At 45.1% G+C, this 25,882-nt stretch overlaps 1 protein-coding gene across 3 annotated transcripts in view; it reads left to right on the forward strand.

Annotated features, from left to right (window-relative positions):
• Positions 1 to 443: 443 nt before the first annotated feature.
• The window catches only part of LOC139563566 (sodium/potassium/calcium exchanger 4-like), a 38,327-nt gene continuing 12,888 nt past the window's right edge, over positions 444 to 25,882 (forward strand). Inside the window, exons 1-6 of one of the 3 annotated variants that reach the window (XM_071382345.1) lie at positions 444 to 1,432; positions 5,075 to 5,188; positions 23,521 to 23,597; positions 24,103 to 24,177; positions 24,843 to 24,927; positions 25,150 to 25,253. In XM_071382345.1, coding sequence (XP_071238446.1) covers positions 1,270 to 1,432; positions 5,075 to 5,188; positions 23,521 to 23,597; positions 24,103 to 24,177; positions 24,843 to 24,927; positions 25,150 to 25,253 — 618 coding nt within the window. In that variant the 5' untranslated portion in view covers positions 444 to 1,269. The remainder of the gene's footprint in view (positions 1,433 to 5,074; positions 5,189 to 23,520; positions 23,598 to 24,102; positions 24,178 to 24,842; positions 24,928 to 25,149; positions 25,254 to 25,882) is intronic. The other 2 variants (XM_071382347.1, XM_071382346.1) reach the window with 2 other exon arrangements.

The raw sequence follows: 25,882 nt of genomic DNA on the forward strand, positions 1-25,882 counted from the left end.
TTGCTTAATTTCAGTTTATGTGACAAAACAAGCAATTTATAGTATAGTAAAGAATCATTGTACCATCTAAACCGCTGGAAAATATATGTTCAACTACCATAAATATTGTATTTTCAACTGTTTGAAGCTGGTGTACAAAATCAAAAGTAGTCAAAAAGATGCAAAAAGGAAACTTAAAAACAGGAGCATAGAAATTGCACACAAAGAACAGATCTACCGCTTCTTAGACTTGCTTTCAATGAGAATGACAGATTTAGAAATAACATTTCTACGTGAATTTGGTCACTATCCAAAAAGTTACATACTGCAGCTTTAACTATTACTATAATTTACAGTTGATTTTACTTTTACCACCTCTGCAATTCTGTCCTGCATCAGTAAGATGACCAATTTAGGCCAGGAAGGTAGGATGGACAGAGTAGGCCAGTAGATACAGGCAGCTGGCCAATTTTTTCCAGCTAGGAGGCTGGTAGATACACGCATAGTTGTAGGCTACCACCGCCGAGGAGAAGCGTCACGTGTACATTCCACTCACATGTAGAAGTTGCCGCTGCATGTGGGGGAGCGCGCGCTGTCATGGAACGAAAGTGTGGGATGAGCTAATATTTTTTGCTGATAATGTTTTAGCCCCGGAGCATTTTGCGGAGAAGGAGACAATACCAAGCGGATGGAACAATATTGGAGAATGACCTATTTTCAACGGCCAATAAATCAACCTTGTTGTCAAGAATCCACGGTGGACCGACTGACGGGTGCACATGGGGACATATAAATGGGCTGTCGGCGGCTTTTGAAGATGCCAACTGGCATCTGCTTGAGAAATAGTGGGCTGCTTGAGAAATCGTGGTATATTTAGAATAAACGTATAGCCTAGGCTGTAGTCTCACTAGCCTGCCTATATAATAATGGGAAGATTGTGTAATTTCATTTGATTACACTATAGCAGCATTCTCACGCCACAGGACACAATTCCCACGTGCGGTTTTCATAATCCAACATCTGAGCAGTGTTTTCCCTGCGGCTCCCAGGGAGCGGGGACTGAGCTCACACATTCACACATGCGAGTTGTTCGTTCCGCTGCCTCCGTCAGAAGATCCGCGCCTCGGCTATTTGAAATGAGGACGGCAACCCGACCCGTGGCTGTTTGAAACTATAGGCCTACTGGCATCTGTGGCACGGCGCTGAGTGGGACGCTATCTGCAGTGATAGGGAGGAGGACGAGTCTGCTGTCCGCTATACCCCAGCCTGGTCCCCGCGTACCGTACAGACATGGAGCCGCTACCGGAGCAGAACTGCACCATGTCAAAAAAGAGAGCTATAGCTAAAATCTTCAAAGTTCGCAAGAGGAGACAGATGCTTTTCGTTCAAGTCTGTTTTATCTGCAGTTTTCTATGTTTGGCATGGTGCATGTCCGCCCTGCTCACAAAAACAGGTGAGAAGAATACGAGGGGAAAGGGATCCCAGGGTGGCCCGGGAGGAACGCGTTTATAATCACCAGACTGTGTGGAGCAAAAAATGAATTTCATGATGTGATTGCGCAAATTGGCACGCACTGCATTGGTGCTAAATTAATATATCATAAATCTATGACATTATGTCTCTAAAGGTCCTTCTGCTTGCCTGCCTCAGAATATACATCCGCTAGAATCGGCATAGCGGGACGCTATAATAATAACCATGGTTCGGGATGGAGATTTGTGTTTTTTTGTGGCATGCGCGTCATGTCCAATTTTGGGAGATTCTTGCATTTTCAACAAAAATGACATGTAGGCTGCTCATGATTTCAACTAGGCAGGCAGGTAGCACACCTGACTGTTCTGTTTGTAGAATGTGTTGATTCCCACTGCATCTGGGACACTCATAAAAGTATAGATTATGGCCCTGGCTGACTCACGTGGAGAGGTAATCGCAGTGTTTGTTTGTGTGTGTGTGTGTGTGCAGGTTCTATAATATAATGTGAGTGGCAGGTCATTCTCAGTCAGTTTTGATTTACACCAAATACTGTATTCCCTTCTTCAAGACTGCCATAGACATGTTTGTTTTTTTCTCCTATTCATTTTATTTGACGTGCTGTCTCTGTCGTCTTGGCCTCATATGAGAGCTATTGGGGCACGCGGAGGTGGGTCCCTCGCCCGCTGGGTGGGTTTGTGGAGACCATGTCGGTTTCAACCAGCCTTACTTCAGCCAGAATATGACCTCTCTGTATTTAACTGTATTACATCCTTCTGAAGAAAACTGAAAAGAGACAGGACAACAGTATCTATTGTCAGTATCAGATCATAAAACCTGTTATTTTTTTTGTATAGAACATGATTCAACACACATTTACCTGTATGCACTTAGCCCTTTTGGTGCCATACATTATGTGTGAGAGCTGAAAGAGAATAACTATTACCTACGTTTACAAAATTATTTACAAGGACATAAAATATTCTATATGAACTGTGACAAGTCCTTGAATTATTACTTCAGGAGAGGTCACTCAATTGTCAGTGTTAATCTGTTGTTCTTGATCACTGAATAAATTGTTACATAAATGTTACAAAATTATGTAAACAATAGAAAGATAGGGATAGTGGGGAACAGTCAAGACTTGGCTTTGAATCAGCAATTTATTACAGGACAAGCCATGGAAATAGTATTATGGCATTATGGTATTAAATGTTCTATCGCCAATATCGAATAATCACTTTTTGTCAACATTAAGTTAAGTACTCCAGAATGCACAATCATTTCAGAGGCAAGCTGTCACGACTTCCACCGAAGGTGGCTCCTCTTCCTGTTCGGGTGGCGCTCGGCGGTCGTCGTCGCCGGTCTACTAGCTGCCACCGATCCTTTTCCCTTTTCTTTTGGTTATGTCTGTTTTGTGTTTCACCTGGTTTCATTTTGGTTAATTAGGGGGGTGTTTAATTCGACATTTCCTTTGGGGTTTTGATTGTTTTCGTTTGAACTGTCAGTGAGTTTGGGTTTCGTTTGTATTAGCTCATGTTTTACAGGTGTTTTTCCCTAGACTGTGTCTGAGTGGGGTTTTCGTGGCTGTTGCTGTAGTCCGGTGTTCCTGTTGTTTTTTGAGCTAGTTAAATAAAACGCCCTTTTCTTTGGAACTTGTTTCTCCTGTGCCTGACTCCACACCCACATCTCCTTGGGGAGATCTGACACAAGCATTTGTGAATGTGTCCATGTTTGATGCTGTCTTGCCTTTGATATTAATTACCCCTCACTTATTGATGCCAGATTAGTTCACAACTGGTGTGTGGAGATTTAATGAACCACACATCCATCAGATTCCTGACTCCTAAAATATGTTCATTTCTGTAACTTTCTCCACACACACACAAACACACACACACACACAATAAGTCACAGGGCTGGTGTGTAAATTCTTTCCTACTTACCATTTCACGTTACACTTGCATTAGGGCTCGCTGTATCATAAGACCCATTTTTATAACGTGCCATAAAAGATGTCTCTGTAGTCGTATGTCCCTGTTTGAACATAATAGGGCGTTATCGAGTTGAACCAGGTGTTGGAACCGAAAGGATTTTCCAATCGTTCCATTCCGAGCAGAACCCATACTTGTTTGGTTCCGTTCCAGTGCTCTGACCAGCATAATAAAGTTCTGAACCAGTTCAAACCCCAAAAAAGTAACGGTTCATATTGTTCCTTTTCATAGATTTTTTACTTCCTAAAATCCACATTGTTTTTAAATTTAGCTCGTGAATTTACTCAAATGTGTATGTAAATTGTAAAGTATTTTTGTCTCTGTCTTTTTCGTTATGTGTCAGACCCCAGGAAGACTATCTGTTACCATTGGCATTGGCTAATGGGGATCCTGATAAAATCTAAATCCACCAATTTGCTTGGATAGAGCAGCGCTATGGAATGGGTTAACTAGTTGTTTACATGTTTGATGGACAGATAAGTGCTTGAAGCACTGAGCATCATGAGATGACGTGAATTGGAATGTGTTTAGACTATTACTAGCATCATAACTACACTGTTTTACATAATTATATACTAGACATTAGGAATATTTTTGGAACAACAAATGACATTATTAACCGGATCCCAAGATTAGAAAATAACGGTTAATTTCAGGGACACTAGAGATCACATTCGTTTCCGGTTTTGTTTCCCTTCCTCAAATAACTTAGTTATTTTCCGGATTTAGTTTTTTCCCCCTGAACCTGTTCCAACCCCTGATTTGAACATCAACTGTTTGGATAAAATCTGTCACAGAGAGAGTTCACTAATTGTATTAGAATGTATTTTACTAGGCAAGTCAGTTAAGAACAAATTCTTATTTACACTGACAGCCTACCAGGGAACAGTGGGTTAACTGCCTTGTTCAAGGGCAGAACAACAGATTTGTACCTTGTCAGCTCGGGGATTCGATCCAGCAACCTTTCGGTTACTGGCCCAAACCTCTAACCGCTAGGCTACCTGCTGCCACAGAATAATAAGGAGCTTAAGGGATTATAACAAATGATATCATGTATAAGAGGATGGAAGATACATCACCACAGACAAGCAACTGTTAGAGCTGGAAATAGCACTGTCTTGTCCGTTGTAAGCAGGCTTGTTGTTTTACATGCAAACGAGTCCCATTATATTCAGTCACACAGTGGCATCAGGTGATTTATATGTTGATAAGTTTGATAAAGCACAACACAGAGCTCAATAAGTATTATAGACTGCCATCCTTATAGCATTGGTTAGTCCTAACTACATTTTAAGCTTTTGGCTCCCTGGTTAGACCTTCCTAGATTTATTTCCAGGGATTCTCCAAGTGGGGAGTGGTTGCACCTGGGACGGTCGCTGTCCACTCTCTTGTGGCGCTGAACTTTCACATTTCAGTGTTGTCGCTCTGCTTTAATGGTGCTGAATATCTGACCACCTCTATTACACCTTGTTTGTTTAATCGACATTGGACCTTTTGCTCCTCTGACAGATTCACCACATAAATCTGCACCACATCAGCCCTGGACAAATTAAGTGCACTATATAGGGAATAGGGTGCCATTTGGAATGCAGAGTGTCAGTGTTTCAATACCTGTCTCTTTCCTGTTGTAGGACATGGTCTGGTCCTGGAGCAGGGGCTGGCTGACACATCTGACCGTCTGGGACGCAGGCTGATGGCCTTGGACGGGGACAATAACACACGGGATAAGAATTGCACCGAGCCAGGTAGGTAGTGTTCCCTAACCCTTTACCCCTACCATTACCCTAACATTTACATTTAAGTCATTTAGCAGACGCTCTTATCCAGAGCGACTTACAAATTGGTGCATTCACCTTATGATATCCAGTGGAACAACCACTTTACAATAGTGCATCTAACTCTTTTAAGGGGGGGGGGAGTGAGAAGGATTACTTTATCCTATCCTAGGTATTCCTTAAAGAGGTGGGGTTTCAGGTGTCTCCGGAAGGTGGTGATTGACTCCGCTGACCTGGCGTCGTGAGGGAGTTTGTTCCACCATTGGGGTGCCAGAGCAGCGAACAGTTTTGACTGGGCTGAGCGGGAACTGTACTTCCTCAGAGGTAGGGAGGCGAGCAGGCCAGAGGTGGATGAACGCAGTGCCCTTGTTTGGGTGTAGGGCCTGATCAGAGCCTGAAGGTACGGAGGTGCCGTTCCCCTCACAGCTCCGTAGGCAAGCACCATGGTCTTGTAGCGGATGCGAGCTTCAACTGGAAGCCAGTGGAGAGAGCGGAGGAGCGGGGTGACGTGAGAGAACTTGGGAAAGTTGAACACCAGACGGGCTGCGGCGTTCTGGATGAGTTGTAGGGGTTTAATGGCACAGGCAGGGAGCCCAGCCAACAGCGAGTTGCAGTAATCCAGACGGGAGATGACAAGTGCCTGGATTAGGACCTGCGCCGCTTCCTGCGTGAGGCAGGGTCGTACTCTGCGAATGTTGTAGAGCATGAACCTACAGGAACGGGTCACCGCCTTGATGTTAGTTGAGAACGACAGGGTGTTGTCCAGGATCACACCAAGGTTCTTAGCACTCTGGGAGGAGGACACAATGGAGTTGTCAACCGTGATGGCGAGATCATGGAACGGGCAGTCCTTCCCCGGGAGGAAGAGCAGCTCCGTCTTGCCGAGGTTCAGCTTGAGGTGGTGATCCGTCATCCACACTGATATGTCTGCCAGACATGCAGAGATGCGATTCACCACCTGGTTATCAGAGGGGGGAAAGGAGAAGATTAATTGTGTGTCGTCTGCATAGCAATGATAGGAGAGACCATGTGAGGATATGACAGAGCCAAGTGACTTGGTGTATAGCGAGAATAGGAGAGGGCCTAGAACAGAGCCCTGGGGGACACCAGTGGTGAGAGCACGTGGTGCGGAGACAGATTCTCGCCACGCCACCTGGTAGGAGCGACTTGTCAGGTAGGACGCAATCCAAGCGTGGGCCGCGCCGGAGATGCCCAGCTCGGAGAGGGTGGAGAGGAGGATCTGATGGTTCACAGTATCAAAGGCAGCCGATAGGTCTAGAAGGATGAGAGCAGAGGAGAGAGAGTTAGCTTTAGCAGTGCGGAGCGCCTCCGTGACACAGAGAAGAGCAGTCTCAGTTGAATGACTAGTCTTGAAACCTGACTGATTTGGATCAAGAAGGTCATTCTGAGAGAGATAGCAGGAGAGCTGGCCAAGGACGGCACGTTCAAGAGTTTTGGAGAGAAAAGAAAGAAGGGATACTGGTCTGTAGTTGTTGACATCGGAGGGATCGAGTGTAGGTTTTTTCAGAAGGGGTGCAACTCTCGCTCTCTTGAAGACGGAAGGGACGTAGCCAGCGGTCAAGGATGAGTTGATGAGCGAGGTGAGGTAAGGGAGAAGGTCTCCGGAAATGGTCTGGAGAAGAGAGGAGGGGATAGGGTCAAGCGGGCAGGTTGTTGGGCGGCCGGCCGTCACAAGACGCGAGATTTCATCTGGAGAGAGAGGGGAGAAAGAGGTCAAAGCACAGGGTAGGGCAGTGTGAGCAGAACCAGCGGTGTCGTTTGACTTAGCAAACGAGGATCGGATGTCGTCGACCTTCTTTTCAAAATGGTTGACGAAGTCATCAGCAGAGAGGGAGGAGGGGGGAGGAGGATTCAGGAGGAGGATTCAGGAGGGAGGAGAAGGTGGCAAAGAGCTTCCTAGGGTTAGAGGCAGATGCTTGGAATTTAGAGTGGTAGAAATTGGCTTTAGCAGCAGAGACAGAAGAGGAGAATGTAGAGAGGAGGGAGTGAAAGGATGCCAGGTCCGCAGGGAGGCGAGTTTTCCTCCATTTCCGCTCGGCTGCCCGGAGCCCTGTTCTGTGAGCTCGCAATGAGTCGTCGAGCCACGGAGCAGGAGGGGAGGACCGAGCCGGCCTGGAGGATAGGGGACATAGAGAGTCAAAGGATGCAGAAAGGGAGGAGAGGAGGGTTGAGGAGGCAGAATCAGGAGATAGGTTGGAGAAGGTTTGAGCAGAGGGAAGAGATGATAGGATGGAAGAGGAGAGAGTAGCGGGGGAGAGAGAGCGAAGGTTGGGACGGCGCGATACCATCCGAGTAGGGGCAGTGTGGGAAGTGTTGGATGAGAGCGAGAGGGAAAAGGATACAAGGTAGTGGTCGGAGACTTGGAGGGGAGTTGCAATGAGATTAGTGGAAGAACAGCATCTAGTAAAGATGAGGTCAAGCGTATTGCCTGCCTTGTGAGTAGGGGGGGAAGGTGAGAGGGTGAGGTCAAAAGAGGAGAGGAGTGGAAAGAAGGAGGCAGAGAGGAATGAGTCAAAGGTAGACGTGGGGAGGTTAAAGTCACCCAGAACTGTGAGAGGTGAGCCATCCTCAGGAAAGGAACTTATCAGGGCGTCAAGCTCATTGATGAACTCTCCAAGGGAACCTGGAGGGCGATAAATGATAAGGATGTTAAGCTTGAAAGGGCTGGTAACTGTGACAGCATGGAATTCAAAGGAGGCGATAGACAGATGGGTCAGGGGAGAAAGAGAGAATGTCCACTTGGGAGAGATGAGGATCCCAGTGCCACCACCCCGCTGACCAGAAGCTCTCGGGGTGTGCGAGAACACGTGGGCAGACGAGGAGAGAGCAGTAGGAGTAGCAGTGTTATCAGTGGTAATCCATGTTTCAGTCAGTGCCAAGAAGTCGAGGGACTGGAGGGAAGCATAGGCTGAGATGAACTCTGCCTTGTTGGCCGCAGATCGGCAGTTCCAGAGGCTGCCTGAGACCTGGAACTCCACGTGGGTCGTGCGCGCTGGGACCACCAGGTTAGAGTAGCAGCGGCCACGCGGTGTGAAGCGTTTGTATGGTCTGTGCAGAGAGGAGAGAACAGGGATAGACAGACACATAGTTGACAGGCTACAGAAGAGGCTACGCTAATGCAAAGGAGATTGGAATGACAAGTGGACTACACGTCTCGAATGTTCAGAAAGTTAAGCTTACGTTGCAAAAAATCTTATTGACTAAAATGATATAGTACTGCTGGCTGGTGAAATAGGCTAGCTAGCAGTGGCTGCGTTGTTGACTTTGTTTGAAAGTGTAGCTGGCTAGGTAACCTCTAACTGGCTAGGTAACCTCGACAATTACTCTAGACTACACAATTATCTTGGATACAAAGACGGCTATGTAGCCAGCTAAGATCAAACAAATCAAACTGTTGTACTGTAATGAAATGAAATGTAATACTACCTGTGGAGCAAAGCGGAATGCAACTACTCACTCCAACCCGGAAGTGCGTATCGTAGAGGGAGAGGCAATAGAAGTGTTGTTTCTTGTATTATTGTCTTTTGTGTCTTTAGAGGACTGCTTCACCTTAATGTCCCCTTTCCCTTTTCTTCTGTCCTTATTTTGTCCCACTTTGTCCCTTCTTTGTCCCTTCTTCTCTTCTGCCAACTAGACACTCCTTGTTAGCTAGCTAGCTTCTTCCAGGAATGTCCCTAGCAACTGCCTAGCAACAGGTAAACAACTTAGCTAGCTAAGAAAACGGTATAATTTTATGAAAAATTGTTACTTATTCAAAAGCCTTTCTTCTTTGTTTGCTGCTTGTTTGGTCTCCTATTCAGTTTGCAGTTTTCTTTTGATTTTTTTTCGATGTACTTTACTCTAAAAAAAACATTTAAATTTCAATATTTGTAGGAGCTCATCTTTTCAGCTGCTGCTGCTTAATTTGGAACTCCGGAACCCTAACCCTATACCCTAAACCTGCAGAGAGCCAGATAATGTCTCTAAACCTGCACTGAACAAGGCAGTGTGGTAGTGAACCCTAATTTTGTCTGGAGCCATGTTGTGTATCTTATACCTGCACAGAGCTAGGTGCTGCACTGTACCCTAAATCTGAACAGTCAGCTAGCTACTGCAGCTTGGGAGGACTTCATAGGAAAGCTCTTCAGAGTGTGTTATACAATGGCACAGCCCTCATGCTTCCTACAGCCTACACATGCTCTGAGTCAGTCAGAAAAAGAACAGATGGAGTGAAATGGGAAAAGATTGGTTACCTTAGATGTTTCACTAAATCTACCACCACTAGCTCTCTAATTAGTCTATTTGTTCGTCAGAAGAGCCACAGTTTTTACTACTGTGGTTGTGGTGCAGATGGGATTTGCAAATGTGGGCAACCTGGGTGTCCAGGTGGGTGGGTGGGGCCTCCAACTGAATGACGAATGAGATGAGTTAGTGTTGGAGGCACAGGATGGAGCTGTAAATCTTAACTATGTAGGCGATAAGGAGAGACAGAGAGAGAGAGAGAGAGAGCAGAGGACTGAAGCCTGACAGAAAGCAAGCTCAATTACAGGTCCAGTTCAGCATGCAAAACCAAAACCATGATGTTCTGTTCTGCACATAATCATTTCAAAATTATGAACGTAACAAATGATAATATCATGGCGGAACTGACGGTGGTATCATGACATTTTAAATAAAGCTTTTCATTGCTGTGTGTTCACTTTTATTTTATTTTTTATTCTTCCTCTTTTGGAGATGGTCTCAATTTGATCTTTTTTTGAGGGTATATTGATTTATCATTGGTTCATTTATGATGCACTTATGTGTTCATATTGATGCTATAATAATATACACAACCTTCTGCATCAGAACAGCACACAACAGTGCTGATAGTTCCCTTCCTGACAGGACAATTGATGTGCTGATAGTCTCCTTCCTGACAGGACCATTAATGTGCTGATAGTCCCCTTCCTGACAGGACCATTGATGTGCTGATAGTCCCCTTCCTGACAGGACAATTGATGTGCTGATAGTCTCCTTCCTGACAGGACCTTGGATGTGCTGATAGTCCCCTTCCTGACAGGACCTTGGATGTGCTGATAGTCTCCTTCCTGACAGGACCATTGATGTGCTGATAGTCTCCTTCCTGACAGGACCATTAATGTGCTGATAGTCTCCTTCCTGACAGGACCATTAATGTGCTGATAGTCCCCTTCCTGACAGGACCATTGATGTGCTGATAGTCCCCTTCCTGACAGGACCATTGATGTGCTGATAGTCCCCTTCCTGACAGGACCATTGATGTGCTGATAGTCCCCTTCCTGACAGGACCTTGGATGTGCTGATAGTCCCCTTCCTGACAGGACCTTGGATGTGCTGATAGTCTCCTTCCTGATGTAACAGTTTAACTTTATGTCCGTCCCCTCGCCCCGACCCGGGCGCGAACCAGGGACCCTCTGCACACATCAACAACAGTCACCCACGAAGCATCGTTACCCATCGCTCCACAAAAGCCGCGGCCCTTGCAGAGCAAGGGGAACCACTACCTCAAGGTCTCAAAGCGAGTGACGTAACCGATTGAAATGCTATTAGCGCGCACCACCGCTAACTAGCTAGCCATTTCACATCCGTTACACTCACCCCCCTTTCGACCTCCTCCTTTTTCCGCAGCAACCAGTGATCCGGGTCAACAGCATCAATGTAACAGTATAACTTTACGTCCGTCCCCTCGCCCATACCCGGGCTCGAACCAGGGACCCTCTGCACACATCAACAACAGTCACCCACGAAGCATCGTTACCCATCGCTCCACAAAAGCCGCGGCCCTTGCAGAGCAAGGGGAACCACTACCTCAAGGTCTCAAAGCGAGTGACGTAACTGATTGAAACACTATTAGCGCGCATCACCGCTAACTAGCTAGCCATTTCACATCCGTTACACTGACAGGGCCATTAATGTGCTGATAGTCCCCTTCCTGACAGGACCATTGATGTGCTGATAGTCCCCTTCCTGACAGGACCATTGATGTGCTAATAGTCCCCTTCCTGACAGGACCATTGATGTGCTGATAGTCCCCTTCCTGACAGGACCATTGATGTGCTGATAGTCCCCTTCCTGACAGGACCATTGATGTGCTGATAGTCTCCTTCCTGACAGGACCTTGGATGTGCTGATAGTCTCCTTCCTGACAGGACCTTGGATGTGCTGTCTAATAATAGAAGATTGTGCTATTTTTAGACCACAATACAGCAGTGAGCTGTACAGTATAGACTGACTGACTCTGACTGACTGCTACTCATACGTCAGAAAAAAGCAGGGACAAAGACAAACCTTAGAAAACCACTGACGACACAGACATTTTATTACTCTGTTCATTTGAAAGAATGAAGTTATTCAAATGGGATAACATGCAGTCATCATTGACAAGCAAGTTGTAGTTTAGTTGCTCACATCTGTTCACACTGCCTAGCCTGTGTTGACATACACATTGCCATCCTTTGTGTTTTGAACAGCTGGGCACATTTCTGGTGGTATAGTAGATGAATTGAAAACATCAAGGCACAGCACCTAACCTCTGAGTGCTGAATTAACGAACTGGAAATATTTTATGGATTCAGAATAGAGTAAAACACATCTGGCGAGTTCAGTTTGTGAAGCAGACATTCAGAAGGCCTTATACTGCAATCAATTAATGAATCAATCAAATGTATTTATAAAGCCCGTTTTACATCAGCAGATGTCACAAAGTGCTTACAGAGAAACCCAGCCTAAAACCCCAAAGAGCAAGCAATGCAGATGTAGATGCACGGTGGCTATGGAAAACTTTCTAGAAAGGCAGGAACCTAGGAAAGAACCTAGAGAGGAACCAGACTCTTCGGGGTGGCCAGTCCTCTTCTGGCTGTGCCTGGTGGAGATTATAAGAGTACATGGCCATTAAGGCCAGATCGTTCTGAAAGATGTTCAAACATTCATAGATGACCAGCAGGGTCAAATAATAACCACAGTGGTTGTAGAGGGTGCAACAGGTCAGAACCTCAGGAGGAAATGTCAGTTGGCTTTTCATAACTGAGAATTCAGAGGTTGAGACAGCTGGTGTGGTAAAGTGAGAGATAGAGAAAGAGAGAGGGAAATGGAGAGGGAGAGAGAGGGCCGAAACAGTAGGTTGGTGCTCCAGTGCATAGCTGCCATCTTATGAGCTCCTGACCAATTCGGCTATTTTGTGTGTTTTTTTTTTACACTAATCAAAACTTTTTTTGTCCATAATATTTCCGCCATCATTTCCTATGACCGAAAACAGCTGCTGGACCTCAGAACAGTGGACATCAGAATAGCTGTGTATATACTGCTCATTCCGGAACAGGCCCTAATCCCCGGAACTCGAAGAGAAAGAGACGGCGCAAGATTTGCAAATCCCTGACGAGACGAGACATCCTTCGTTCTATTGGCGAACATAAAATCACTAGAGAACAAAGTGGACGAGCGCCGTTCCAGACTATCCTATCAAGGGCACCTGAAGAACTGTAATATCCTATGTTTCTTGGAGTATGAACAAGTACATGGATAATATACTCCACATCTGGAGCAGGTTGAGAGCCTCAAGTTCCTCGGTGTCCACATCAACAACAAACTAGAATGGTCAAAACACACCAAGACAGTTCCCCCTCAGGAAACTAAAAAGATTTGGCATGGGTCCTGAGATCCTCAAAAGCTTCTACAGCTGCAACATCGAGAGCATCCTGACTGGTTGCATCACTGCCTGGTACGGCAATTGCTCGGCCTCTGACCGCAAGGCACTACAGAGGGTAGTGCGTACTAGAGGTCGACCGATTAATCGGAATGGCCGATTAATTAGGGCCGATTTCAAGTTTTCATAATAATCGGAAATCTGTTTTTTTGTGTGTTTTTTTTACACCTTTATTTAATTAGGCAAGTCAGTTAAGAACACATTCTCATTTTCAATGACGGCCTAGGAACGGTGGGTTAACTGCCTTGTTCAGGGGCAGAACGACAGATTTTTATCTTGTCAGCTCAGGGATTCAATCTTGCAACCTTACGGTTAACTAGTCCAATGCTCTAACCACCTGCCTCACGAGGAGCCCGCCTGTTACGCGAATGCAGTAAGAAGCCAAGGTAAGTTGCTAGCTAGCATTAAACTTATCTTATAAAAAACAATCAATCAATCATAATCACTAGTTATAACTACACATGGTTGATGATATTACTAGTTTATCTAGCGTGTCCTGCGTTGCATATAATCGATGCAGTGCGCATTCGTGAAAAAGGTCTGTCGTTGCTCCAACGTGTACCTAACCATAAACATCAGTGCCTTTCATAAAATCAATACACAGAAGTATATATTTTTAAACCTGCATATTTAGCTTAAAGAACTCCAGGTTAGCAGGCAATATTAACTAGGTGAAATTGTGTCACTTCTCTTGCGTTCATTGCACGCAGAGTCAGGGTATATGCAACAGTTTGGGCCCGCTGGCTCATTGCGAACTAATTTGCCAGAATTTTACGTAATTATGACATAACATTGAAGGTTGTGCAATGTAACAGGCATATTTAGACGTATGGATGCCACCCGTTAGACAAAATACGGAACGGTTCCGTATTTCACTGAAAGAATAAACGTTTTATTTTCGAGATGATAGTTTCCGGATTCTACCATATTAATGACCTAAGGCTCATATTTCTGTGTGTTATTATGTTATAATTAAGTCTATGATTTGATAGAGCTGTCTGACTGAGCGATGGTAGGCACCAGCAGGCTCGTAAGCATTCATTCAAACAGCACTTTTGTGCGTTTTGCCAGCAGCTCTTCGCAATGCTTCAAGCATTGCGCTGTTTATGACTTCAAGCCTATCAACTCCCGAGATTAGGCTGGTGTAACCGATGTGAAATGGCTAGCTAGTTAGCGGGGTGCGCGCTAATAGCATTTCAAACATCACTCGCTCTGAGACTTGGAGTAGTTGTTCCCCTTGCTCTGCATGGGTAATGCTGCTTCGAGGGTGGCTGTTGTCGATGTGTTCCTGGTTCGAGCCCAGGTAGCGGCGAGGAGAGGGATGGAAGCTATACTGTTACACTGGCGATACTAAAGTGCCTATAAGAACATCCAATAGTCAAAGGTATTTTATTTATTTCACCTTTATTTAACCAGGTAGGCAAGTTGAGAACAAGTTCTCATTTACAATTGCGACCTGGCCAAGATAAAGCAAAGCAGTTCGACACATACAACAACACAGAGTTACACATGGAATAAACAAACATACAGTCAATAACACAATAGAAAAAAAACAATATTTTGGTGCGGGCAGCGACCGGTTGAAGAGCATGCATTTAGTTTTACTTGCATTTAAGAGCAGTTGGAGAAACGGAAGGAGAGTTGTATGGCATTGAAGCTCGTCTGGAGGTTAGTTAACACAGTGTCCAAAGAAGGGCCAGAAGGATACAGAATGGTGTCATCTGCGTAGAGGTGGATCAGAGAATCACCAGCAGCAAGAGCGACATCATTGATGTATACAGAGAAACGAGTCGGCCCGAGAATTGAACCCTGTGGCACCCCCATAGAGACTGCCAGAGGTCCGGACAACAGGCCCTCCGATTTGACACACTGAACTGTGTCTGAGAAGTAGTTGGTGAACCAGGCGAGGCAGTCATTTGAGAAACCAAGGCTGTTGAGTCTGCCCATAAGAATGTGGTGATTGACAGAGTCAAAAGCCTTGGCCAGGTTGATGAATATGGCTGCACAGTATTGTCTTTTATCGATGGCGGTTATGATATCGTTTAGGACCTTGAGCGTGGCTGAGGTGCACCCATGCCCAACTCGGAAACCAGATTGCATAGCGGAGAAGGTACGGTGGGATTCAAAATGGTCGGTGATCTGTTTGTTAACTTGGCTTTCGAAAACTTTAGAAAGGTAGGGTAGGATAGATATAGGTCTGTAACAGTTTGGGTCTAGAGTGTCTCCCCCTTTGAAGAGGGGGATGACCGCGGCAGCTTTCCAATCTTTGGGGATCTCAGATGATACGAAAGAGAGGTTAAACAGGCTAGTAATAGGGGTTGCAACAATTGCGGCGGATAATTTTAGAAAGAGAGGGTCAGATTGTCTAGCCCAGCTGATTTGTAGGGGTCCAGATTTTGCAACTCATTCAGATAATCAGCTATCTGGATTTGGGTGAAGGAGAAGGAGATTTGCGACCAAGCTTGAATTTCCTGACTGATGTCTTGAGATGTTGCTTCAATATATCAACATAATTTCCCCTCCTCATGATGCCATCTATTTTGTGAAGTGCACCAGTCCCTCCTGCAGCAAAGCACCCCCACAACATGATGCTGCCACCCCAGTGCTTCACGGCTGGGATGGTGTTCTTCGGCTTGCAAGCCTCCCCTTTTTTCCTCCAAACAAAACGATGGTCATTATGGCCAAACAGTTCTATTTTTGTTTCATCAGACGAGAGGACATTTCTCCAAAAAGTACAATCTTTGTCCCCATGTGCACTTTCAAACCGTAGTCTGGCTTTTTAATGGCGGTTTTGGAGCAGTGGCTTCTACCTTGCTGAGCGGCCTTTCAGGTTATGTCGATATAGGACTCGTTTTACTGTGGATATAGATACTTTTGTACCCGTTTCCTCAAGCAACTTCACGAGGTCATTTGCTGTTGTTCTGGGATTGATTCACACTTTTCGCACCAAAGTATGTTCATCTCTAGGAGAACGCGTCTCCTTCCTGAGCGGTATGCCGGCTGCGTGGTTCCATGGTGTTTATACTTGCATACTATTGTTTGTACAGATGAACGTGGTACGTTCAGGCATTTGGAAATTGCTCCCAAGGATGAACCAAACTTGTGGAGGTCTTTTTTCTGAGGTCTTGGCTGATTTCTTTAGATTTTCCCATGATGTCAAGCAAAGAGGCACTGAGTTTGAAGGTAGGCCTTGAAATACATCCACAGGTATACCTCCAATTGAATCAAATTATGTCAATTAGCCTATCAGAAGCTTCTAAAGCCATGACATCATTTTCTGGAATTTTCCAAGCTGTTTAACCTCTCTAGAATCCAGAAAAATGTAGCACGCCAAATTCAAATACATTATTATAAAATTCAAACTTTCATTAAATCACACATGTAAGATACCAAATTAAACCTTCACTCATTGTGAATCCAGCCAACATGTCCGATTTCAAAAAGGCTTTTCGGCGAAAGCATAAGATGCTATTATCTGATGAGAGCACAACAGTAAACAAAGAGAGTGTAGCATATTTCAACCCTGCAGGCACAACACAAAACGCAGAAATAAAATATAAATCATGCCTTACCTTTGATGAGCTTCTTTTGTTGGCACTCCAATATGTCCCATAAACATCACAAATGGTCCTTTTGTTCAATTAATTCCGTCCATTTATATCCAAAATGTCCATTTATTTGGCGCGTTTGATCCAGAAAAAAACAGCTTCCAATTTGCGCAACGTCACTACAAAATATCTCAATAGTTACGTGTAAACTTTGCCAAACATTTCAAACTACTTTTGTAATACAACTGTAGGTATTTTTAAACGTTATTTAAAGGTATTTTAAAGGTATTTTTAAATGTGCATGTGTCAGCATATGGTCTCACAAGGGCTCTGAGGATCTCATCTCGGTACCTAATGGCAGTCAGGCTACCTCTGGCGAGCACATGGAGGGCTGTGCGGCCCCACAAAGAAATGCCACCCCACACCATGACTGACCCACCGCCAAACCGGTCATGCTGGAGGATGTTGCAGGCAGCAGAACGTTCTCCACGGCGTCTCCAGACTCTGTCACGTCTGTCACATGTGCTCATGTGCTCAGTGTGAACCTGCTTTCATCTGTGAAGAGCACAGGGCGCCAGTGGCGAATTTGCCAATCTTGGTGTTCTCTGGCAAATGCCAAACGTCCTGCACGGTGTTGGGCTGCAAGCACAACCCCCACCTGTGGACGTCGGGCCCTTATACCACCCTCATGGAGTCTGTTTCTGACCGTTTGAGCAGACACATGCACATTTGTGGCCTGCTGGAGGTAATTTTGCAGGGCTCTGGCAGTGCTCCTCCTGCTCAAAGGCGGAGGTAGCGGTCCTGCTGCTGGGTTGTTGCCCTCCTACGGCCTCCTCCACGTCTCCTGATGTACTGGCCTGTCTCCTGGTAGCGTCTCCATGCTCTGGACACTACGCTGACAGACACAGCAAACCTTCTTGCCACAGTTCGCATTGATGTGCCATCCTGGATGAGCTGCACTACCTGAGCCACTTGTGTGGGTTGTAGACTCCGTCTCATGCTACCACTAGAGTGAGAGCACCGCCAGCATTCAAAAGTGACCAAAACATCAGCCAGGAAGCATAGGAACTGAGAAGTGGTCTGTGGTCACCACCTGCAGAATCACTCCTTTATTGGGGGTGTCTTGCTAATTGCCTATAATTTCCACCTTTTGTCTATTCCATTTGCACAACAGCATGTGCAATTTATTGTCAATCAGTGTTGCTTCCTAAGTGGACAGTTTGATTTCACAGAAGTGTGATTGACTTGGAGTTACATTGTGTTGTTTAAGTGTTCCCTATATTTTTTTGAGCAGTGTATATTTTTGGGGGGGTTCCAAGCTGAAAAAGTTTAAGAACCCCTGTTTTAGGCTATCTTAAAGCTTAAACTTTAAGACCTAACTGTACGCACGCCAAGTAGCCTACATGCCAATCATCAAATGCTTTTTGGAATGGGCAGAACAAGTTCATGTCGATCCACAAAGGCAAAAAGGACAATGTCAGAGTTTAATTCAATAATAGAAAAGCTGCGAAATGGAGATTTGAAAAGAATGAAAAGGGAGAACCAGAAAATGTATGTTTGGGGAAGATTTGGTGAAGTGGTAAACGAGGATGATAGAAGTGTTATGTGTGATGATTGTGAGGCTCTGTTAGATACTGTAACGTGTGCGCTGGGAGTCGGGAAGCAAGTTCAGGGAGTGCATCATTTAATAAACAAATGAACAAAACAAGAAACACGAATAACGCACAGACAAAAAACAGAAACAATGACACCTGAAGAAGGAACCAAAGGGAGTGACATATATAGGGCAGGTAATCAAGGAGGTGATGGAGTCCAGGTGAGTCTGATGACGCGCAGGTGCGCGTAACGATGGTGACAGGTGTGCTCCATAACGAGCAGCCTGGTGACCTAGAGGCTGGAGATGGAGCACAGGTGACAGAAACCATCTGTAGAGGTACTATCTTGATCAAGATCATAAAAGCTGATAGTATTCATCCACATAAAATATGCGTACATGCCAAACTGAAATCCTATCAGAAACATGTTGGGTCAAACTGATGTAATTTGGAAATTTGGCACAGAAAATCTTTTCAGTTTTCTTTAGAGTCAGGCTATTGCATTTTGTCCCCGGTTCCTAAACGTCTTTGCTCCACGAAAGAAGCAGAGACGACAGAGAAAACTTTACTGATAGCAACTAGATTTATGCATTGATTCAATTGATCTATTACATTATTCTGGTGAACCAGGGTTTATTTAGTCTTATATGACAACATATAATGACAGAAGAGAAGCTGCATGTATCTAATTATAGACAAGTTGACTAACAACTAAAATGTCTGAAATTATAAGTTGAAACATACTGTATCTAAATCAGGCCCAAAATAATACTGCACCCCTTGTCAATAAATAGTTCAGCTGTCTCTGACTGTAGCCTACAGCGCATTTTCTATATTAGCGGGTTAGGTTCCGGTGTGTGCCTCAGATTTTAAATGTATCAAATATAGTTGAGTGATTGCAGATGGGTTGTTAGCAATTGCGGGTGGGTACAGGTGAACAAACAGCTGACCCACGCACCACGAGTAGATATGTATGGGAGTAAGGTGACTAGGCATCAGGATGTATAATAAACAGTAGCAGCAGTGTAAATTATGATTGTATGTGAGTGTGTGTGCATGTGTAGTCAGTATACATGTGTGTGCATGTTATGTGTGTGTTGGAATGACAGTGTGCATGAGTGTGTAGAGACCTGTGAGTGTGCATAGAGACAGTGCCAAAATCTAACTCAAATAGTCCGTGTAGCCATTCTGTTAGCTATTTAGTAGTCTTATTTTCAGGGATAGAAGCTGTTCAGGAGTCTGTTGGTGTCAGACTTGATACACCGGTACCACTTGCTGTGTGGATGCAGAGAGAACAGTTTATGGTTTTGATGGCTAGAGTCTTTAACGATTTTCCATGCCTTCCTTTCACACCGCCTGACATAGAGATCCTGGATGGTCGGGAGCTTGGCCCCAGTGATGTACTGGGCTGTCTGCACCACCCTCTGTAGCGCCATGCGATTGAGGGCGGTGTAGTTGCCATACCAAGAAGTGATGCAGCCAGTAAAGATGTTGTCAGTGGTGCAGCTGTTGAACTTTTTGAGGATTTGAGAGCCCATACCAAACCTTTTCAACTTCCTGAGGGGGAAGAGGCGCTGTCGCACCTTCTTCACGACTATGCATGTCTGAGCTCTTGAACCCGCTCCATTGCAGCCCTGTCGATGTGGCTGCAGTGTACTCCCTGTTCAACCATTTGATACAGATTATGAGTTTTCTCTGTCTCTGCACATGCTTAGTTAACCAAGCATCATACATGTAATTAAACAGCCACTATGAGGTTGTAATGTAGATTTGACCTGCCAAAAATGTATGTGTGCCAGCCATGGGTGTCTCCCCCCCCCTCCCTCTCTGTCTCTCCCTCTCTCTCTGTCTCGCTCTCTGTCTGTCTCTCTCTCTGTCTCTCTCTCTCTGTCTCTCTCTCTCTGTCTCTCTCTCTCTGTCTCTCTTTCTAGCTGCCTAGTTATTTGTTAGAGAAATGAAGAAATTCAGTAACAGTCAACTTCACCCACAGGACCATTTCCATGACTCTGCAGGTGGAGGGCAGCTGTTTGTTTGATTGAAAGAAATATGAAGGCCAGGGCCAGTGGGGGAAGTTGATTCAGTACACTCTTTATAGACACTTAGACACACACACAAACAGAGAGCTCTCAGGATAAACGCACTGTGTCCAAACCTAACTTCTGGATTGCATGTCTGTCTCTTCACATTTGTTGTTGTGAGACATGGCACTAGCTGAATGCGCTGGCTGGCTTTTGTTTATGGTGTAATGGTGTTGTCTTCAATTATTGATCACTGCTGGTTGGGTTCCTCAAACATGCTTTTAAGGGAGCACCTGTCAGGACAGGAGAATCCTGGAGGATCCTGGGTAGGAGGACTGCGGCAGAGAGGCATCACCCATTAGGGGAGGAAACATCCATGACACCACACAAACATTTGGCTGACCCTGGTCCATGGTCCCCGATCGGTCACAGGGTTGTTAGGGTGGGAGTCCTCCTATGGCACATTTCATGTCCAGTCAGATTTGAGACAGCAGTGAACCCAAGACAGATTGATCTGTGCTATTTCTGGGGGTTAGTGTTATGTGTGTCTTGATTAACGATGTGTAAACCAAAGATCTACAATTTGTTAACAAAAATTACAAGAGCAAAGGTTTAAAAACCCAAAACTGATTTCAATGCATTAGGCTATTATACAAACGCTTAACTTATTAACCAATACATTTATAATGAATCTGTTTAGTTACAGTATATACTGTAGTCTATATGGGAAATTAAAACTGCCTCACTCTTTCGCTAGCTCATGTAACAATTGTGAACATACTGTATCAGAATGCCAACTCCAAATTGCATGAGTTGTCAGGTTGAATTGTTTAATCAAGGCTAGCAGACAAGGCTAGTGGTGTGACAATGACAGACTGCGTAAGCGCTATGTGGACTGGAGCAGGAGACTGCTGATGAAGCTACGCTGTATCTAGCTTACAGCTCAGATAGATGCTCTCCCGTCTCCTTCCCTTCCTCTCTTCCCCTCCCCTCCCTTCCTCTCTTCCCCTCCTATTTTCCCTTCCCAGGGGGTGATCTTGAGGCCTGTCCTCTGTTATGGAGGAGGGTGGGGGAGGGAATCAGCTGCTGAGGGCCTGCTGGATATCTGATCAAGGCTAGTGTCCCCACCATTTGATATGCCTCTGGGAGGAAAGCTGCTAGTACTACTACTGCTGCTACGTCTGCTATTCTCGGTGATAGAGAATACTACTGTACTCTTGATAATAATGTCAATATATGCAGTTATTCATGTCCTTATTGAGTGAACCCGATTGCTCTTTGATTCTTTTATGTTGCATTTTCAGTCGGTACAGTATAATATTTAGAATTGCGTTATTATATTTGATGTGTTATCTATGACGTGATAATAACAGATATATTAATTTGCTACTATTTTGATTTAAAGGGAATGTAATCAGCCTAGATTGATTTGGTGAGAGAGAAAGACGTCTGTTCATTAGTTGTGTATCTGTACTCTCTGTGTGGTTTGATTGGAATCGGATTACATACATACGTCTCCCTTATGTATCCCTTGTGGGCATCTTATGTCTAGTGGGCTTCTGTCCAACCTCCAGAGAGAGATGCAACTGGATGACGTGGTGAGAGAGGGGGGAAGGAGACAGAGAGAGTGGTGACAGAATGCAATGACATCATTGGTTGGAGAGGTTGCAGATGGACACGTGGATCTCGCTGTGTCTCTGGAGACGGGGTACTGAGTAGGCCGCTGATCTGATCCAGGAACAGATGGACCGTTTGGGCAACAGAGCCTAACCCACCACAGCTTACCATTCCTGAGGGAGATCACCCTGTGGTGAAGCATGGCTCTCACCCACACAGATATAGAGGCAGGACTGAGACTCACCCACATAGATCTAGAGGAAGGACTGAGACTTACACACACAGATCTAGAGGCAGGACTGAGACTCACCCACATAGCTCTAGAGGCAGGACTGAGACTCACCCACACAGATCTAGAGGCAGCACTGAGACTCACCCACACAGATCTAGAGGCAGGACTGAGACTCACCCACACAGATCTAGAGGCAGCACTGAGACTCATCCACATAGCTTTAGAGGCAGGACTGATACTCACCCACATAGATCTAGAGGCAGGACTGAGACTCACCCACATAGATCTAGAGGCAGGACTGAGACTCACCCACATAGATCTAGAGGCAGGACTGAGACTCACCCACACAGATCTAGAGGCAGGACTGAGACTCACCCACACAGATCTAGAGGCAGGACGGAGACTCACCCACACAGATCTAGAGGCAGGACTGAGACTCGCCCATACAGATCTAGAGGCATTACTGAGACTTACCCACACAGAACTAGAGGCAGGACTGAGACTCACCCACATAGATCTAGAGGCAGGACTGAGACTCACTCACACAAATCTAGAGGCAGGACTGAGACTCACCCACACATAACTAGAGGCAGGACTGAGACTCACCCACACAGATATAGAGGCAGGACTGATACTCACCCACATCGATCTAGAGGCAGGACTGAGACTCACCCACACAGATATAGAGGCAGGACTGATACTCACCCACATAGATCTAGAGACAGGACTGAGACTCACCCACATAGATCTAGAGGCAGGACTGAGACTCACCCACACAGATCTAGAGGCAGGACTCAGACTCACCCACACAGATCTAGAGGCAGGACGGAGACTCACCCACACAGATCTAGAGGCAGGACTGAGACTCGCCCATACAGATCTAGAGGCAGGACTGAGACTTACCCACACAGAACTAGAGGCAGGACTGAGACTCACCCACATAGATCTAGAGGCAGGACTGAGACTCACCCATACAGATCTAGAGGCAGGATGGACTCTCAGACTTTTAGATTTTGTCTGAGACAACCAAACTCTTTTAAGCAGGTTAAGACTCACCCAAACTCACCCTGTCAGCTCTAGTTTGGAAGCAGGACTTTCAGACTCGTCTAGCTCTTTGAGGCAGGACTTTCAGACTCATCTAGCTCTTTGAGGCAGGACTTTCAGACTCATCTAGCTCTTTGAGGCAGGACATTCAGACTCATCTAGCTCTTTGACGCAGGACTTTCAGACTCATCTAGCTCTTTGACGCAGGACTTTCAGACTCATCTAGCTCTTTGAGGCAGGACATTGAGTGTGATAAAGGCACAGATATCTTTGGATAATTCTATAAAGTGGCAAATACCTGGTACAGAAGTCTTGTAGACAAAATAGCCCTAATTATTATAATAAAAAAAAAAAGATATATATATTTGATTTAACTAGGCAAGTCACATTTTTACATTAAGTTGATTTGATTGCTGTTGTTTGTTTTATACCCAAATTATTTATTTGAACTATATAGGTTGTTTTGCTATGTGTGATGTTGTAGGACCAACACATGACTTTGGAGATGTTTCTGTTTTCCTTCAGCCATCAATGAGTTCCCTGAGGATATCTTCACCACCTACCAACGCACAAGAGGAGCTCTCCTGCTGCACATATTTGCGGTATGTGCAGCAAGTTTACCATGTGGTTCAGTAAATCAGGCATGTGTTGTCGACTGTGTGTGTGTATGTGTGTATGTGCATGCTTGCGTATATATGGGGCATGTTTCTGGTGTGTGTGTGTCCATCCATGCACTAATTAGTGGACTACAATATTACCCTACTGTGTCCTGGCCACTTCATTCGGGATAAGTTGTGCAGCTCTCTGTCTCTGACAGACAATTTTATGACAATTATAAATATTCTGTCAGCCTTGTGTCGTTGTGTATGACCTGGTATCTTCCTGTCATGTGATGTCCTGGGCTGTGCTGTGAACAACACGGGTTGGTTTGGACACAGTGCCCCAGGCAGGGCCTGTCATCGCAGTCTTACACAACAAAAGTCACATTAAACATGCAGCCTCAGATGACTCTGCTCTCTCTTTGGCAGGAAAAACAACATTCTACTTTGTGAGGGCATGATAGAGGATAGCAGGATATGTGTACAGATGTTTCTCTCTCTCTCTCAGGCCCTGTACATGTTTTTGGCCTTGGCAATCGTCTGCGATGACTACTTTGTGATGTCGTTGGAGAAGATCTGTGAGGTGGGTGAATTGGAGTCCCAATAACAACCTCCTCTAGGCCATAAACCTCCTTCCTCTCCGTATTACGCCAGTGAGGTGTTGATGTGATGTGTTTGTGTGTTGGCAGTGGTGAAAAAAGTACTCAATTGTCATACTTGAGTAAAATTAAAGATACCTTAATAGAAAATGACTCAAGTAAAAGTGAAAGTCACCCAGTAAAATACTACTTGAGTAAAAGTCTAAAAGTATTTGGTTTAAAATGTACTTAAGTATCAAAAGGCAACTTATATTAAGCAAACAAGATTTATGGATAGCCAGGGGCATGCTCCAACACATACTTTACAAACGAAGCCTTTGTGTTTAATGAGTCTGCCAGAGCAGAGGCAGTAGGGATGACCAGGGATGTGTGTGAATTGGACCATTTTCCTGTCAAACTGTAACAAGTACTTTTGGGTGTCAGGGAAAATGTATGGAGTAAAAAGTATGTTATTTTCCCAAGGAATGTAGTGAAGTAAAAGTAAAAGTTGGCAAAAATATAAATAATACAGTGAAGTACAGATACCCCAAAAAACTACTTAAGTAGTACTTTAAAGTATTTTTACTAAAGTACTTTACACCGCTGATTGATAGTTAATGTATGAGACTTCAGTATGAGAATGTGCTTCTTCCCTCTGTGTGTCTGTCAGAAACTGGACCTGAGTGAAGATGTGGCAGGAGCTACGTTCATGGCTGCTGGCAGCTCAGCACCAGAGCTGTTCGCCTCGATTATAGGTGAGGCGGGCTGTCTGATACTCTCACACAAACACACTTACACTGTACAATACCATTATTAGTATGTAGACTGTGTGTTCAATTCTCCACATTGAGTAGGTTTCAGATCAATGTTGTCTAAGAGGTGATCATATTGGGTTGATAGCTGACTCTCTCTTTACCACACTCTCATTCTCTCTCTCTCTCTCTCTCTCTTCCTTTCTCTCTCTTTCTCTCCTGGAGGTGTGTTTATCACTCATGGAGATGTGGGTGTTGGAACCATAGTGGGCTCAGCAGTATTCAACATTCTATGCATCATTGGTGTGTGTGGAATCTTCGCTGGGCAGGTGTGTTTGTTTGCGTGCGTGCAATCTCCATGTGCCTCAGTCTGTATTAGTGCACACTGCCAGAAGGAGACCATTGTCTTAATCACAAATCACACATACTGCATGCTGTAACACATGCTATCTTATGCCCAGTGGCGTAGTGCAGTTTTGCACCGAGCAAGAAGTCTGGGTTACTTCTATTTGTTTCCTGCCTGTGAATATGATGGCAAATCAGTTCTTTCAACATAGCTCGCTAACAATGCTAGCAAGCTAGTTAGCTAGTGTGTTTGATTTGAAAACACCAACCTGTTCTTTGGTTGTTTCTACATTCTCCTAACCCATGAGGACGACTGCATTGGATGACGAGCTGGCAGTGATGAATTCATTGCTCAGTCTGAGAATTCCTCTGACGTTTTGTGCCGCTGTCATCATTTAGTGAGTGGGAACTTCATCTCGTACAAGACCGAATCAACGGCTATGGAGAAGTCGCAGTCAGATGGCGGGGAAGGCGAGGTGCCGGTGAGACCCCTTGAATGGAGAGCGAACTGTGCTGCCTGCATACCACTGAAGGACCTGCTCATCTCCCCCTTGTTGACAAACCCCTCCCCCTGCTCGACTGTCACCCCGTCTGTTGGAGGCTTGAAAATCCC

Source organism: Salvelinus alpinus, chromosome 34 (assembly GCF_045679555.1).
Source record: "Salvelinus alpinus chromosome 34, SLU_Salpinus.1, whole genome shotgun sequence".
NCBI classification, from domain to species: domain Eukaryota; kingdom Metazoa; phylum Chordata; class Actinopteri; order Salmoniformes; family Salmonidae; genus Salvelinus; species Salvelinus alpinus.